Source organism: Ailuropoda melanoleuca, chromosome 7, assembly GCF_002007445.2.
Source record: "Ailuropoda melanoleuca isolate Jingjing chromosome 7, ASM200744v2, whole genome shotgun sequence".
Lineage (NCBI taxonomy): Eukaryota > Metazoa > Chordata > Mammalia > Carnivora > Ursidae > Ailuropoda > Ailuropoda melanoleuca.
This window is the reverse complement of record NC_048224.1, coordinates 10,353,327-10,371,033: the sequence shown is the minus strand read 5'-3', so window position 1 is coordinate 10,371,033 and position 17,707 is coordinate 10,353,327. Positions and strand designations below refer to the sequence as shown.

The 17,707-nt window shown below is 34.8% G+C and overlaps 1 protein-coding gene across 4 annotated transcripts in view; it reads right to left on the bottom strand.

Annotated features, from left to right (window-relative positions):
• The window catches only part of CNTLN (centlein), a 290,333-nt gene that overhangs the window by 168,001 nt on the left and 104,625 nt on the right, over window positions 1–17,707 (bottom strand). For all 4 annotated transcript variants that reach the window (XM_034663956.1, XM_034663954.1, XM_034663953.1 and 1 more), the window contains exons 6-7: window positions 16,473–16,606; window positions 7,676–7,838 (exon numbers count right to left, since the gene is read on the bottom strand). In XM_034663956.1, the coding sequence (XP_034519847.1) occupies window positions 7,676–7,838; window positions 16,473–16,606 (297 nt within the window). The remainder of the gene's footprint in view (window positions 1–7,675; window positions 7,839–16,472; window positions 16,607–17,707) is intronic.

Genomic DNA, 17,707 nt, shown 5'->3' with positions numbered 1-17,707 from the left:
CCCAAATTGATATTGCTTGTGTCATATAATTATCATCAAATAGAGAAAAAGTGATAAAACACATATTCAGTACCTCAAACATGTTAGATGGTCTGGAAGTTATAAATGTTGATACAATCCCCATCTATAGTTCAATCACACACGTATATAAATGATGAGCAAAGGTAGAAAAACAATCAAAACTTAGATAGATGGCTATAAGCTCAGAGGAAGAAAACACACTAGCTTACTTTTATTTCTCCTGATGGGGGTGTCTCTTCCAGAGAAGTCCTCCACATTATTAGGTTTTGTGTATGAGATTAATGACTTGTTATGGGGACCTCTGGGTAAATATGACTCCACCCCTTCCCCGTGCTCAAAGTTTTCTTCAGTTTTTTCTCTTCATCTTTGTCTCCCCTACATGTTCCCCTCAACCTACCACTAAGGGCAACTGATTTTATCTTTTCTGATAATGAAATGAATACTATGAAATAAATCAACTTAATAAATTGGAGAAAGGAGGAGGAATGGGAGGAAAAGCAAAAAAAAAAAAAGTGAGTAAAAGAGAATTGAGAGAAAGAAGAAAAAGAAACTCCATTAGAAACAGTAAGTTAAGAAGACCTAACTCTTAGAAAAGTAAGTTTAGTAAGAACAGGAGATAAACTATTAGTGTAACATTTTATTCAACTTCTGAGTATTACAGCTAAGCCCCAATTATTATTTGTAAGGAATAAAATTAACGTGAAAATATATTTGAAAATCTTACTTTTAAGTAAACAATTTCATCTTGTTGCATGGATTATTAGGTTACTCAAATTTATTGGAAAAAATCAGAAAAATACATGTGGACAAGGAATAAACTTAAATATTAAGTAAAATGCTTCAGGAATAGAATGAATAATTTGACGGAAGTGAACACTAGAGGTCTAAACAGTAGCGTACTGTTTATTTTTGATAAATAAAGCAGTGTGATCATTCACAAATTTCAGCATCATGAACTTCACCAGTAATATATTTTTTTGAGGAAAAAAAACCATATCTAATAAAAAAAACAAAAAGTCAAAAAAAGTAAAAATTGCAACACCATAGCAAAAGAAAGAAACCAATTTTTTTTTTAAGATTTTTTATTTATTTATTTGACAGAGAGAGATAGCCAGCAAGAGAGGGAACATAAGCAGGGGGAGTGGGAGGGGAAGAAGCAGGCTTCCCAGTGGAGCAGGGAGCCCGATGCGGGGCTCAATCCCAGGACCCTGGGATCACGTCCTGGGCCGAAGGCAGACACTTAACGACTGAGCCACCCAGGCGCCCCAAGAAACCAAATTTTTATAACCAGGAGAATGAGTGGCTGAAGAAGAATGGTGGGGGCCCTTTTCACCAAGGATGGTAACATAACAAGGATCCCTTTTCACCAAAAAGAATGCAATGGAATCTTTTTTTTTTTTTTTTTTTACGTAAGCTCTACACCCAATGTGGGGCTGGAATTCACGACCCTGAGATCCAGAGTCACATGTTCTAATGACTGAGTCAGCCAGGGGTCCAGCAATGGACTCTTTTAAGTATCAAGATAAATTTTCCACCATTAAAATTACTGAACATTGAAAGAATTTTGATAGAATGAAAAATGCAAGTTTATAGAATCTATTTACAGAATCCCTTAAAGATAAGACCACATTATTCTACGTATAATGGAACTATACAGTGGGCTTTAACAGAGTTTAAGGTTGTGGGTTCTGAACCCAAGATTACGTAGATTTGAATTCTAACACTTTCCGACAATACTCTAAGCCTTGGCTACTTGATCTATAAAATAATAAGGAATAATAATATACCACATAGGGTTGGTGTGAAACTTAAACAGTGAAAAAAAGGCCTTTCCCCGGTTGCTAATATACAATAAGCTCAACAAATGTTAACCATTATTATATGGTTGCTGTACATGACTGAATTTGTACCTCAATCGACATAATACACTTCTAAAATAATGTGTATAAATGGAAACACAGATTCTCCCTGGCTTATAGTAAAATTTTATGTTCTTTATTTATGATTATGCCCCAAATGGATAGCCTTTCTACTCGTATTCTTAGTTTCTCCATATTTCTACACCATTCAGAACCATTTACTCACCCAAAGAGTTAAATATTAAATGGGCTAGAATGATATTTAGATGAAGATAGAAAAATATGCCTATAAAAGTTTAAAAATACTTACATTCAAATAAACATTTATGATTTTTTTAAATTGCACTATTCGAAGTGTGATATCATGGTACACAACTCCTTAAGTTTCAATAATTTAACATTTCCTATCATTTCTCATGTGGCAGGCAAGTCTCCTTCAAACTTCATGATCCCCTGTGCATTCTCAACATTTAATAACTTAAACAAAACTAACTTTATGTATGAACTAAGACTAAATTGTACACCATTAATATGTTCTTACTGGCTTTTTCATAAAAGGAATGGTTTCCTGGCCCTTTATGTGTGTGTGTGTGTCTCTATGTCTGCATATTCAATATTCTCTAGTGAACACTATAGTCCGAACTGACAACAAAAATGTTTATTGCAGCTTTATTTACTATAGTAAAAAATTAAAAAAAAAAAACAACAGTAAAAAATGTAAACAACAAACATTATCGACACTGGAAATATGGTTAAATAAATTATATTATTATTTCCAAAGTAGTTATATGTCATGATATTGTTTTTATAATGTAGTAAAGTAATGAAGTAAAAGATATTAGTGTATCCACAGATATGTCAAAATGCATTTTAAAAAACTGAAAGGAAATATTCCAAATGTTGACAGTATTCACCTCTTGGAGATGGAATTATAAAAATCTTTTTTTGTATTTTTATAAATGACTATTTACACACAGACTACCAAGGGAAAAATAATTGTAATGTTTACTAACCACAGGCAAAATTTACAAAATATAAATAAATAATCAAGGACTTCTGAATTGAGTGTAGTTGAGTATACTAATAAAAACCTTATGAAAAGGGGTGCCTGGGTAGCTCAGATGGTTAAGCATCTGCCTTCAGCTCAGGTCATGATCCCCAGGTCCTAGGATCAAGCCCCACATCAGGCTCCCAGCTCAGCAGGGAGTCTGCTTCTCCCTCTCCCTCTGCCTCTCCCACTGCTTGTGCTCTGTCTTTCTCTATCAAATGAATAAATAAAATCTTTAAAAATAAAAAAATTTAAAAAAACCTTATGAGTGAACAACTATAAGGACCTAAAATAACTTTCAAATTAAAATACTACAATGAGAATTAAAATTTCCGAATGAGCATCAAGTTAAAAATCAGTTAAGTTTCCTACACCACACCTCTAAGAGGTGTATTTTCAGGAACAAGTAAAAGAGAAAAAGGAATTCAAAATGGAGAAAAGAGAGGACAAAAAAGAGACTCAACACAAAGGAAAGTAAGCCAGATCTTTAAAGCAGCAAGGTCAGTTTGCTCTTTTTTTTCTGCTTCTATACTATTCATAAGCAAAACATATTCTCATCACCTCTCTCATTATCTGGAATGATTCTTGGAGTGGATGGTCACAATCCTGAGGAAACGTGTGTAAGATTTCAAAAAGTATCCCAGATCAAGGCTGCAATTATGACAAGGTCTCCAAACTGGAGTGATAAGCTCTATCTCTCCAAATTTAGTAACGATTTTGACTAGGGAATTTATGGCTTGAGGTAGAGTTCATATAAGAAGAGTTTTAAGAAACTAATTTGTTTCACTGATGCCTTATCTTCTCAGAATAAATATCATTGATATCACTTCATCAAGAGAGTCTCTTATTCCTAACCTAGGATAAGAACAGGCCCCAGGTATGTACTTCTACCATTACAACATACATCATTCTTACTCCTCTACTCAATATCAGTGATCAATTAGATTTTAGGCTGTAAGAGGTAAAGAATAAAGGCAGTAAAAAGGTCACCTATGCAGATAACAGTGGGGAGAGCTTTCAGGCAGTGAAAGCAAGCACAAAGACTTTGACGTTGAAGAATACTTGGATGTTCAAGGGAAAAAACAGAATTAAGTGTGGCTGCAATGGAGAGATTAAGGAGAAGAGAAGGCAAAGATGAGATCAGAGAGGTGATGCAGAGTCAGATCATGTACAGTCTCCTAGGTTGTAGCAAGAACTTGGGTTTTTAATTTCATGAGGCAGGAAACCACTGGAGAGAGCTGAAGAAAGGAAGGATTTAATTTGACTTACTAAGTTTTAGCCAGAACATCCAGGCATCTGTGTTGAGAATGGACTCAAAGGGGATAAGGTCAGGAGCAGAGAAACAAAGTGGGAAACTACTGCAGTAGTCCATGTAATACATGATAGTGGTCTGGGCAGAATGGTGACAGCACGGATGGCAAAAGTAGCAGAATTTCAAGCATGTATTGAAGGTAGAGTGCACAAGAGTTTAGTTTTGAAGATGTAAAGTCTGAGATGCCTATTGGACATCCAAGTTAAGAAATGTTAAGGAGACAATTACGTATACTCTTTCCTAAAGTTCAGGGAAGGAGTCCAGAGTAGATAACCCAATCTGAGGGACAGTTTTGAATCTGAAAGCCTAGGTGACTGGATAAAATCACCTACGGTGTGAGTTTAAACACAGGGGGGAAAAAAGACATCCTAAGATTTGGGCCTGAGACATTATAACATTGAGGTGACATGGAGAACAGCTAGAACTGAAGGAAGAAAGCGACACAGCTGCAGGTGCCCACAAGCCAGGAGGAAAAGAAAAAAAAGAAGGTATTTCAAGGCACGGAGAGTCATCAACTGAGACACACGTTGCTGATAAGTGAAATAAGATAAAGATTGATATATGATCATTGAATTGAGTGATGTGGAGGTCACCGGTAATTCTGAAGAGAAATATTAGCAGAGGGAAAGGGACAAACATTTGACTGGAGCTGGTTCAAGAGAGAAAAGGAGAGGTGAACTTTGAGACAACTTAAGTCTTTCAAGGAATACTGCTGGGAAAGAAAAGAAGGAGAAGGAGGGGAAGAAAAGGAATATAGTGAGGTCAATACATGTTTTTTGTTGTGTGTTGTGTGTTTTTGTTCTTTCCCCCGAATCAGCCTATTTCTACGTCCATTAGGGGGGAAAAATGATGCTACAGAAGAGAGGGGAAACATCATCTGTGGACAAGTTTATAAGAACAAAAAGTTGGAGAGGGAGACCTTAATAATCATCAAATTAGACTGTAAATCCACACTATATATCCTCATACTGGAGGACAAAGAGGAGCAGAAGGAGAGCCAGAGCTCTATGGACTGTCATGAAAAAAAATTCAAGGCATATTACTTGAAAAAATGACATTAAAGAACAATAATTATAGTATAAGTTAATAAATATTAAAATTATAATATGACTAGATTTGTGGTATGTGTGTATGTACATACACACAAAATATCTAATGCATGAAAATCTGGAATGACTACTCAAATGATTACCCCTGGGGAGAGGATGAAATGAGTTGGGGTGAGTGGAAGGGTATTTGAATCTGTTAGACTAGCACTATCAGGACTTCTACAGTATTATTTCAATATCTTACAATAATGTGTTCTCGTAATGTTTGTATATTTAACAAAGAAGATAACTTAAAAATATTCTGTTCTAGAGAAACTCTCAGATACATTCAAATACTAAGAGTGGTTACCACTGGGGCAAGGGCTTCAGGGAGGAGTGCAGAAGACTTTTTTTTTGTTTCATACACTTCTGTGTTATTTCAAAGTTTATCACGAGCGTGCAGTACTTTGGTAACAATTATTTAATTAAAAATGTTTAAGTATTCAGTTGTTTGAAATTATGTAGAATCTGTAAAAGTTCTCAGGTAGGTTATAAAAGAGATGATTGCTCTGCAGAGGTCACTAAGGAAAAATCAATGAAAAAATAGAATTAAGGCTGAAACATTTTGTCTCAAATTTTTAGTTAAGCAACTAAAAAAATTTCTTAGAACACAAGATTGAAAAATGAAACAGCAAACAGCTTTATGACCATTAAAGCTGAAATATTTAAAATATAGATGCAAATTTACTCTATAGGATATTGTGTTTATAAATTGGAATTTTGATATCTACTATAAAACATACCCTGAGTGTAGCCCCCAAACCAGGAAGAACTTGGGGAATGGAATTACTATTTTTTTTTCTTCCTCTTTACCAAGTTCTTTCTTGCTGAGAGTAGAAACAGAAAAAGAATTATTAGCACATAAGAGAAAAGAGTTGTGAGACTTATTACAAAGCAACTTTAAAGACATTATTTGAATCTAAATTACCATAGGTGGGGACTTTCAAGCAAAAATTGAGAGAGAAATGTTTGAGGTAAATATACAAGTGAAAAACATGAAAAAAATTAAAGTTACTAATAATATCCAATTTTTCAAGTCATTTTAGCAGTGGAGCCTGGTTTAGAAGCAAAAGCATAATGGGCAATCCTACCATACAAAACAAAAAGGTGAAGCTTCTCTCTTCGAAGTGGAGAGAACAGGCACTACTACCCTTTCACTTGATATCATCCACATCTTGAGGGCAACTCAAGGAATACAGAATACAGAGTGAAAACCTCTGTTCCAAAGCATTATTTAAAACTACGTGTTTAGGGGTGCCTGAGTGGTGCAGTTGGCTGAGTGTCCCACTCTTAATTTTGGCTCAGGTCATGATCTCATGGCTGTGGGATCAGACCCCACGTGGAGCTCTAAGCTCAGTTGAAAGTCTGCTTATCTCCCTCAGCTGCTGCCCCTCCTCCCCCACTCTCCCACTCTCTCAAATAAATAAGTAAATCTTTAAAAATATATGTGTTTAAAGTTTACTTAATAGTTATTTACTATTACTACTAACAAAAATGTAAATTATAGATATTGGATTTTCATGGTCCTTTTTTAGGAGAAGAGTAAGTTAAAAAGAAAAAACAACACAGATTGCACTATTTAACCACTTTCAAGCCTTGGCTGCCTCAACTATTACAAGGGAAGAAAATCAATCTTGTAAGATTGACTATACAGAAACTAAATTATTTCTATAAATAACTTGGTACACTACACAAAACATAAAGAACTCAATAAAAGTGGTTTCTTTTTAATTACTAGCCACAATTATTGTTGCTGAGTCAGTCAGCATACCTAAATAGCTGGGTAAGCCTTCTTGAGAGGTTCTTAAAACAACTGTAAAGTAAAATGACTACTTAAAAGAAACACACAAAATAAAGAAAAATCCTTGGATAATATGATCCTGAAGACCTCATCAGCATACCCATCTGTGTGTGTGCAAATTGGCCAATAAAATAATGCACAAATTCTATAATGAAAGACTGCTTTAGGTCATAAACTAGAATCATAATTGATGAATAATTTCTCATAATAGAAGGCTGAGTAATTCCATTCCCCAAGTTCTTCCTGGTTTGGGGGCTACACTCAGGGTATGTTTTATAGTAGATATCAAAATTCCAATTTATAAACACAATATCCTATAGAGTAAATTTGCATCTATATTTTAAATATTTCAGCTTTAATGGTCATAAAGAAAAGTCACAAAATTTCCAATATTACCAGGTTGAGTTTTATTCCATTTTTAATTTTGAAGAACCATATAAAAGGGAATAATAAGGAAATGCTGAAATAGAAAAAATTTGAATTCTATATATTTTTTAGAAGTTCATACATATAAATTTACATTTTTATGACAGAATAAAAGCATACTTTTTGATATGATATACTTTCGGCCGTGTGAACATCCTCCTGGTTCCTCAGGACTTTCTGCGTGTCCATATTCAGAACCTGTAGCTGCTGGATCAGCTCTGCCTGCTGTGCTGTGTGCGCACTGTTCTGCTTGTAAAGGTTCTGCAGCTCCTGCAGCTCCTTCCTACGCAAAACAAGCAATCAATAGAGAGAAGCAGGAATAAAGATCATCTCAGCTAAATAACTGTGTTCTCGAAGGTTAGAGATCGACTTCCAGTTGTTTCATCTATTGTTTTTTACCGCAGGTGAACATATTAATAAAAGAAATAACCTATAAAGTATTTAATATTTATCACATACACCTACAAAGTATTGATAGAATGACTCTGACTTTCAAAGCCAAATACTTACCCATTTTTTTTATAAGTTGATAGTATTAAAACATTGGATATACAGACATTGTACCACCTACTTATTGAAAGTAAGTTACACTTCAGCTCCGAGAACTGCTAAGTAGTGATGCCAACAACAGTTACCACTTTTGAATAGTGGGTAAGTCAACCTTTCACTGTATACTACACAGAACTTTAAATGTATTCAAAGGAATCCCAAAAGGCAAGTTAAGTTTCCAAACCAGAGTGCCTGAAAGCGACCTCCGGGGTTTGGGCTGGGATTCCTGTGACTCTTTTAATCCAGATTGAAGAAAAGATAGGGGGGAAAAAAGCCAAAAGGAAGGAGAGCAACACGAGGTGAACACCATTCCTTCTAACCCATCCGGGGTGCAACTGGTAAGGAGGAGGACAAACGAACTGGGGTGTGAGTAATGACGGCACTAAAGGTCTGGGAGAACCACCCTTCTGGGACAGAGGTTTCCAGAGTTCTGTAGTAGTGAATCCTCTGTGATATACATCATGTAAAACTGGAGCATATTTTGTATGTTCACTTGGAAGAGAAAATTATTTATAGAGATACATTTCACAGAAATACACTTTATAATATGTATTCTGGAGACTGTATTTTTAATGGAACTTTTTAAACCTCTAACTTCAAACTGATAATTCATTCTCATAAGTCTTAAAAGAAGGAACAAAAGAGATATGCTAATGGTTGTTGAAGATGGATGAAGATTAATATGGGAGAAATGCTCTGCTTTCTATACGCTTAGAATGTTGTTTTCCAAATACAACAACCCCTGCACCCACAGAGATACCCGAACATACTCCAGCTGTCTCAGTCCTTTCTGACCACTATAACAAAACAGCATACCCTGGGTAGTTTACAAACAACAGAAATTGGTTTCTCCTAGTTCTAGGGTCTGGAAGTCAGAGATCAGAGTGCCAAGTAAGGGCCCTCTTCTTAGTAGTAGACTTCTTGCGGTATCTTCACATGGTAGACAGACATTAGGGAGCTCTGGGAGGTCTCTTTTACAAGAACACTAACCCCATTCACGAGGGCTCTATCCTCATGACCTAAACACCTCCCAAACGCCATTACATTATATATTAGGATTTCAACATATTAATTTTGGGTGGATACAAATATTTGGCCTATAGCATCATCTTTCTGTAACTATTTGAAAAAAATGAAAACTTGAAGTAACAGCCCAAAAACGGAAGAGGAGAAAAAACAGAATCAATAATGGCACAATGCCTGCATGAGATGTAATGCTCACAAGAGAAGGGGAGAGGAGACCAACAGTAATAATGTTTGCTGAATACTTCCATTTTTCAAGAATAACATTGGTGAAAATTATCAAAGAAGATAGGCTAAAATTCTATCAGAGTATATAGTAAAAATATATGTTAGCCAGGAGACCTAAGTAAATGTTGCATTTAGAATGGGGACATGATGAGGATAAAAAAATACCATTTTTCAGTGCAATGTGAAACAAAGCAAATTTACTTCTCTTCCAATGCTAGAAGACATTTGTTATTTCTTAAAGAGAAGATCAGTATTTGGGTTGCATTTAAGGGTCATGTGGAACAAAATATATGTATCTTTAATCAGAAAAAAATATATATTCAAGGGGCGCCTGGATGGCTCAGTCGGTTAAGTGTCTGCCTTAGGCTCAGTCATGATCTCATCAAGCCCTGCAATGGGCTCCCTGCTTCTGGGGAGTCGTCTTCTCCCTCTGCTCCTACCCCCACCCCGCTCATGCTCTCTCTCACTCTCCCTCCCTCCCTCATATAAATGAATAAAATATTTAAAAAGAAAAGAAAAATACATACTCAAGAGTAAGGAAACACTCATACTATGAGGCACCTGAGGATGAAAAGTCACCTAAGGGACCAGCATATCCCTGTCTCTCATCTCATGCTACGTCCTGGGCATACTCCCAGTAAGTGGAGTGGAAGCATCACCTTACACTCTTGAGATAAGTTTCTTCCTCTGTGCTTCCCCACACCACCTTCTGAAAAGTAGATGAGATCAATGTACACCAATGTTGCAAATATGAAACGTGGAACTTGACTGGTATCAAAGTAAGCAACAAACAAATCTTACAAAAGGCATACCTCTGGACCACTAGCAAATACTGAATTTGTCTAGATCTTTCTTTACCTGAAAACGAGTAAAGAAAAACAAACTGGACTTATTAAAAGGAGGAGTACTAAGAATTAAGAAAAAAGAAATTTTATTGTACATACTCAGAGGAAAAGCATACCTCTAAGAAGTTACTGAAGGAATTAGAAGGAAGGTCTAGAAACAGTATGAAAAAGAAACCATCACACCTCTCTGAATTATCAGCGGAAAGACAAGATGTGAAGATGATCTTAATAAAGTCTCTGTGAAGGGAGGGGCTTTTTTGTTCACCGCTATAAACAGTGCACCTAAGACAGTTCCTGTCCCTTCTTGTATTTGTTAGTGTAGTGGACACATCTTATGCTTATGTTCAGATTCAGCCCACACCTGCCTCTTTGAATCTCATTCCCTTGCTCTGTCTCTGCTTACTAACTACCACCTCCACCTATGAAATGTATACAGCTTATCTGACTCCATTGTTTGAAGTCAACCAGCTGCATTCCTAGCATGTTTGTGCCACTTTCGGGTTAGGATAAATGCGACAATACAGGCATGGTATAAGTGACTTTTACCAATGAAAGACAAAACACAAGAAGAAACCAGATAGATAACTTTTCTCTTTTTCCATCTGATGGATTGCTCTAGAGCATGGTTTCTCTCCCACAGCCTGTCAGGAATCAACCTGAGTAGTGAATTCAGTGGACCAGCTGTCTCTTCATGGCTCACCACGAAGCAGTAGCCAGCACAATAATGCATTTCCTTGAATTACTTTTTATCCTTGCCTGCCTCGTTCTTCTCTTACTCACTTCCCCCTGGAACTGAATCATCCAAGTAAGTCATCAGGACTTAATCCTTCCCTCAGGCTCTGTTTTCTAGGATATATGGGATAAGACAGTTATTAAATGGGTGAAATGAAAAGCATACGTAAAGAAAGATTGTTAAAAAGAAAGGTGCCGTAATAGTATCAAAACACATAATGAAAGCAATTATAAGGAAAATAAAAACTATGGAAAATAAAACTAATTGGTAGGCTCAAACTTGAGAAGTTCCTGTAGGCACAGATGAAAAAGAGTAAAGGAAAAGTGTGGCTTGAACTGAGACAGTGCTGAGAACCAACAACGTCTTCTCCTATCTCAAGAAGAATGTTAAGTTCTGTTAAAAATACTGGATTCCTGAAAGATAAATCCAGTGAACTTTCAGTTATAGTGATGCTATCTAAGGGACAGAGTGGGCCATGGGATAAATTAGGAATATCCCTGAAGAGATCAAGTTTGATACCAAAGACTGAGACAGGGTTTCAAGCAGCTTCTCTAAGTTATTTTGCAGTTTAAAAAAATCCTGATGGTTTACAAAAACAAAGATTTACTGCTTGTTCACATTGCAGATCGCTTTCTAAGCTATCCTAAGACCTACACTGCAGCAGTGGACTGCATTAGAAATATGCCACTCTGGTGGCAGAGGGCTAAAAGCAAAGGCAAATCAAGGAATGACTTTTAAAACATTAGGACATGGCATATGTTACTTACACTCTTGTCCCACAGGCCAAAATAAATCACATGGCTAAATCTAATGCCAATGGGAGAGAAAGCATACGCTAGCAACAGGGAAGGCCCTGAGATGAATCAAAACAGAGTACAGGAATGAACACATCAAAAGTAAAAAGGTTAGTGATGAGCACTGAAGCAAAATATAGGACTAATCCTAAATGTCTTTCGTCACTGTGGATATAAATGTTATATACCTTGAGATGCAAAATCGGGGGGAGTTAAAATGGTTGAATGTTTGTTCTGTTTTCCAAAGTTTACATACCAGGATGTCAAAACAGAATGAAGATGAAATGTAGTTTAAAAAAAAAAAAAAGACACTGACCTCCAAAGTTTTTCATGTCATTTCGTTCCTGGCTTTAGAGAGAGAGAGGGGGTTAGTGGTTTTTATAGAGAAAAGATTTAATAATTCCTTCAATTTCACACCAGTATCTTATTGTTCCATTATATCACCAAAAACTAAAGTCTACTTGTTAAGAGAACATGTTCAATATACTCCCTTTTATCTAAAAAATTCTGCCCACCTAATCTTCAACCTATAAATTGAGAAAAATCTAGGATTCTCACAAAATTTTGATGGTTGTTACTTCTCCAGAGTTGTATTTTAAGTGTAATACTTTTCCTCTATCTTCTTTGTACTTTGTTGTACTGCATGCATTTATAAATAATTCATATGTATCATTATACCAAATAATTATGTACCTACTTTGTTTATCATAAAAATGTAAACAAAAATAAAGAACAATATTAATTCCATACGAATTCAATCCAAGGCAAAAAAAATTGCACACAAAAAAGTAAAATTCACAAAAAACCAAAAGAACTGTGAACACTTTACCCATGAAATCATAGCACATCAAACAAGTACAGCAAAAAACTATAAGCAATAAAAGGAAAATCAGAAACTATATGAGAAATATAGTAACAAAAACATGAAATAGCTAGGATAAATTTAACAACAAATGTCAAAACCCTTTAGAAACTTAAAACATCTTCTAAGGATACAAAGGTACTGAAAGAAATGGAATGGCATACCATCCTCTGGGACAGGAAGACTGGTATCATTAAGATGCCAATTCTTCTCAGGTTTACTTATAAATTTGATACTCTAACTAAATACCAAACAAAAAATAAGTTCACTCAAATTTTTGCCAAAAAATTAATAAGCAATGAATGCTGGGAAAGCTCTGAAAAAGAGCAGTAATGGAGAATGCCCCACATGCTCTCCAATGTTCACCACCTCTACCCTACTCTCCAGTACTCTAGTCTAAGAGGCTGACCTCTACAGACTGCAGTACACTGGTCCCTTATGCTCTGCCTCTGACTCAGTGTGATTAGTTAGAGAGCTGGCTGGTGATTACAGAGGGTTGAAGAGAAAAAAGTCAAGGTATTTCATCTCCTGACTCCCTCTCTGCTGAGCCACAGTTGGCAGTGTCAATGATCCCGTGTCTAAAGATACTTCTAATAGGCAGCCTCTCCCAGGATAGATTTTTTTTTTACAGAGATCTGGCAACGGCTCCTCTCCTTGCTCCTTCTGGTCTGGGGCTGGTAACGGCTTCCTGTTGTTGATAATCTAAATCTCAATATCAATTTGGAGAGAATTGACATCTTTATCATACGGAGCCTTCTAAACCATATCCCTACACATATTAGTCCCTTTATTTCTGTCAATGTTTTCCAGTTCTCTGTATAGAGGTAATAAGCATCTCCATTATACATACTCTTCATATTTTTACTTATATTGTAAATTGTATTATTTCCATATATTATGTCCGTTTCTTCATTTTTTCCTGGCATAAAAAGTGCAACTGAATTTTATTCGCTAACACTGTATCTACCAAGTGTGTTAAACCCACTTATTAATTTGACCAATGTTTCTATAAGTTGAGGTTTCTATGGGAATTAATCATATTATAGGGAAATAACTGGGTCTTTTCCTTTCAATTCTAGTCCTTATGTCTTTAATTTTTATTCTTGCCTTACTACATACTTGCTAATTCTGACCATGTGCTAGACATTAGTTCGCAAAACTGAGGATATAATTTGAGGACAGAATTGTTACATCATCTTACAGAAATAATTTACACCTGCTTCTGCTACATCCCTGGGAACACTAGCAATCCAGGTAATTAATCCAATTTCAGGATTCTGACTTATATGATATTTCTAACCCAGATTATGACTGTACTGTCCTGACTTTTATTTTTTTTAATTTTGAAACAGATTTGCAAGTAATTTCTATGAAAAATTCCCAACTCATTAACAATAGCCCACAACCATGTAATTTAGTCCACCCTCCATGTAATCATAGAATCCTTACCTATTCAGGCAAAAATTTTAGTTAGGAAACTTAATTGGCTAGGACTTTTATGCAAGTTTGCAAGTTCTAAGTATATACTCAGATGTTCTATGCACATTATAGATGTTACCTTATTATGTATGTGCTTATACACTTATTTATACTCTGACTCAGGGTAAAAATCATTTGAGATAGTTCATAACAATGTTGCATATCACAGTGGGTGACATGAACATTCAATAAGTATGCAAATGACTATGAATTCCAAAGAAATAAGCCCATAACGAAATAAACCTAGGTCAACTCTATCATACTCCAATAAGGAAAAGTGTATCCAAATAAGAAAGTGCCTAGAATACTTTTCCCACGATTATGGCTTTGTGTGGCTTTTGTACAATATATAGAATCAATAAAATGATACTGTTACATCCTAATCACCACCACCCCCCTCCGAGAAATAAAACTGATGAAGGAAAGGAGACATAATATACCCAACAGGTAACCCTTAATCAGACAACTCAGGAGAAACATTGCAGATACCTCAACTATCACCCTATAATGAGGGTTTGAGTCATGGTCCCCTGCTCCATACTTCCAACTCTGCACTATTTTCTCCTCCTGTATGAGTCCTTATAATCAAGCTCTTAAAATTACACATGATCCATTATTTTACCATTGTGTAAGAAAATGTCCATCTGCGGATATTACTGCCTTATTTACTGCAGCTTATAGCTCTTGTAATATACTAAATTCAAGTACACAAAGGGGAAAGATTAAAGTCATGCACTTAACACTGCATTGCATCCTAGAATATATCCCAGGTTCCATCCAAATCATACCCTAAAAAAGAAAGGTCATCATTGGAATATTTTGTACAGTTATAGGTGCTATATTTAAAAAAATATATTGATGATATAGATGATGATATGGAATGAATTCAGAAATGCAACTGAAAACAGTACAACATCTATGAAATATATACATGAAAAATTATGAGAAATAATAGTTAATTAATGAAAAGATAAAGTTATAAAGATATTATTTGAAGATTATTTGGAAATAATTATTTGAAGATCTATGCTACAGAATACAGATAAGATTGTTTCTGAGATTCTCTAGATAAGAATTCAAGATAAACAGGTGGATACTGTAAAAAAGCAAATTTCAACTCAATATATGAAACAATATTCAAATTTGAACGACATAAAATGAAAAGAACAGTCTTGAAAAGTACTGAGAAACTTACAAACCAAAAGTATTAAGCAAAGACTAAAAGGCATATTATCTTACTGAGAAGGCAGGAATAAATGATAATTTTAAGATTTCTTACAAACGTATGATTCTATAATTATTTAAAATTACTTTTCTGACTTTATCAAATTATAGGCTTAAAAATTAATTATACCATACATAGATAAGCCAATCAATCTATCATCCTTAATTTTATACTTTTCCTCAACCCTATGATAAGAAGATTTTTAAATTGTGATACAAAATTTTTGCTTAGGTAATAAATTAATATATATACATTAACTGCTACCTAACCAAAAATTCTGCCCTGACATAGCTACAGTTCTTGCAATGTACTAAATATATCTAAAGACATATAAACATATACTGAATGTAGACATATACAAAATATATTTACATATCAAGTTTTAACCACACAAATATTATTATTGAATATAATACAAATACATAGAATTTATACATATTACATATATAAATATCTCACATTTGTGTGTGTATATAAACATATGATAGTACCATCAGAGAATGAAATTGTCTTATAGAAGTATATGATAAATTTTGATAGTTTACTTAAACTAGTTTAAGTAAAAAATTCACATACATACATGCGTGTATCTGTATGTATGTGTATATGAATAACGTATATATGCATGCATATACATTTATACATTTATGATTTATTCTAATACCATTTTCTGATAAAGGTAACTGAAATAAGTTAATAGGTAGTATAAAATACACAAGTTTTTCAAGTAATCCTACTTTGTGAGTAGTACTACAAATTAACCATTTTGGTATAGAAAGAATATCTCATAAACTAAAACTATTTAGAACATAATAAAATAAAAAGCCAAAATTGGATTTCTCATATATTGGCTATTAGGATAAAAATGAATATTATATAACACCTGGCTGGTAACTTTTTAGAAGGAAACACTGAGTGAATGCACTGTCCTTATTAAAAATGGAGACAAGACTACTCTTCGAGAATGCTCTTCCCAATCCTGTGAAACCCCTGATTCTCTTAGTTAACTATTCCCAGTTAGTATATATAATTCCAGAGAGTTTCAATACACAAACATATGTCCTCATAGAAGACATACTGTTGTCATTTTAGAGTGCTCATAATAAACATATATGTTGTCATTCCGACTAACAAATGAATTTACTATAATGTTAAATTTAAAAAATCGAATATACTTGCCTGACAAGGGTAATATCCATATCCTTCTGGTTAAGTTCAGTCTGTTTATTATTCAACTGTAATGATAGAGCGCTATATTTACTCTGTGATACTTCAATTTCTTTCCTTGCTTCGAATAAATTGTCTTCAAAGACCTAAAATCGGAAGACTTACATCACAATCAAATATGATAAATATAAAATAAATATAAAGGAAGTATATTATATTTAACTGATCTACAAAATGGCAGTAAAAAATTGATAGTGCTTTTAATTTTTTGTTTTCACTTAACTAAAAAATTTTAGCACAAACAGTAACTTTAATACCAGTCACAGTTTACTTTTTTCAGAAAATGAAAAAGTATCATATCATAGCTTCCTGGTACAAAAGCTAAGAATTCGAAGCAATTAAATGTGAAAATCTATGTAGAAATGCACTTATTGAAATTACAATATAGAAATTATTGTACCATGAAAAAGCTATTAATTACATGAACAAAAAATGAGTTCATTTACTTAAATAGCAGTTGGGACAAACAGCAGATATTTCATAATTTCCTCTATTTTATTTATTTTTTTTAAAGATTTTTTACTTATTTATTCGACAGAGATAGAGACAGCCAGCAAGAGAGGGAACACAAGCAGGGGGAGTGGGAGAGGAAGAAGCAGGCTCATAGCTAAAGAGCCTGAGGTGGGGCTCGATCCCATAACGCCGGGATCACGCCCTGAGCCAAAGGCAGACGCCTTTGAGTAGAGTCACTTTTGAAAGATGAAAAAGTTCTGGATACTGGCTGCACTATAATGTGACGATACTTAACAGTACTGAACTGTATACTTAAGAATGGTAAAGACTGGGATATGTGGGTGGTTCGGTCGGTTAAGCGTTTGCGTATGGCTCAGGTCATGATCCCAGGGTCCTGGAATCGAGTCCCGCATCAGGCTCCCTGCTCAGCAGGGAGTCTGTTTCTCCCTCTGACTGCTTCTCCCTCTGCCTGCTGCTCCCCCTGTTTGTGCATGCTCTCTGACAAATAAATAAACAAAATCTTTTTAAAAAATGGCAAATATCGTAAACCTTGTTATATGTGCCTAACCAAGTTAAATGTTTTTTTTTTTTTAATTAACCTGACAGGCCCAGATTTAATGTGACCAAACTCTGAAGCAGTTTGTGTCCCAGGACATTGTCAAAACCAATAGAAAAATCAGCCAGCAATTTTTGATGAGCTACAGCTAGGTGTGATACCAATAGTGGCAGACATT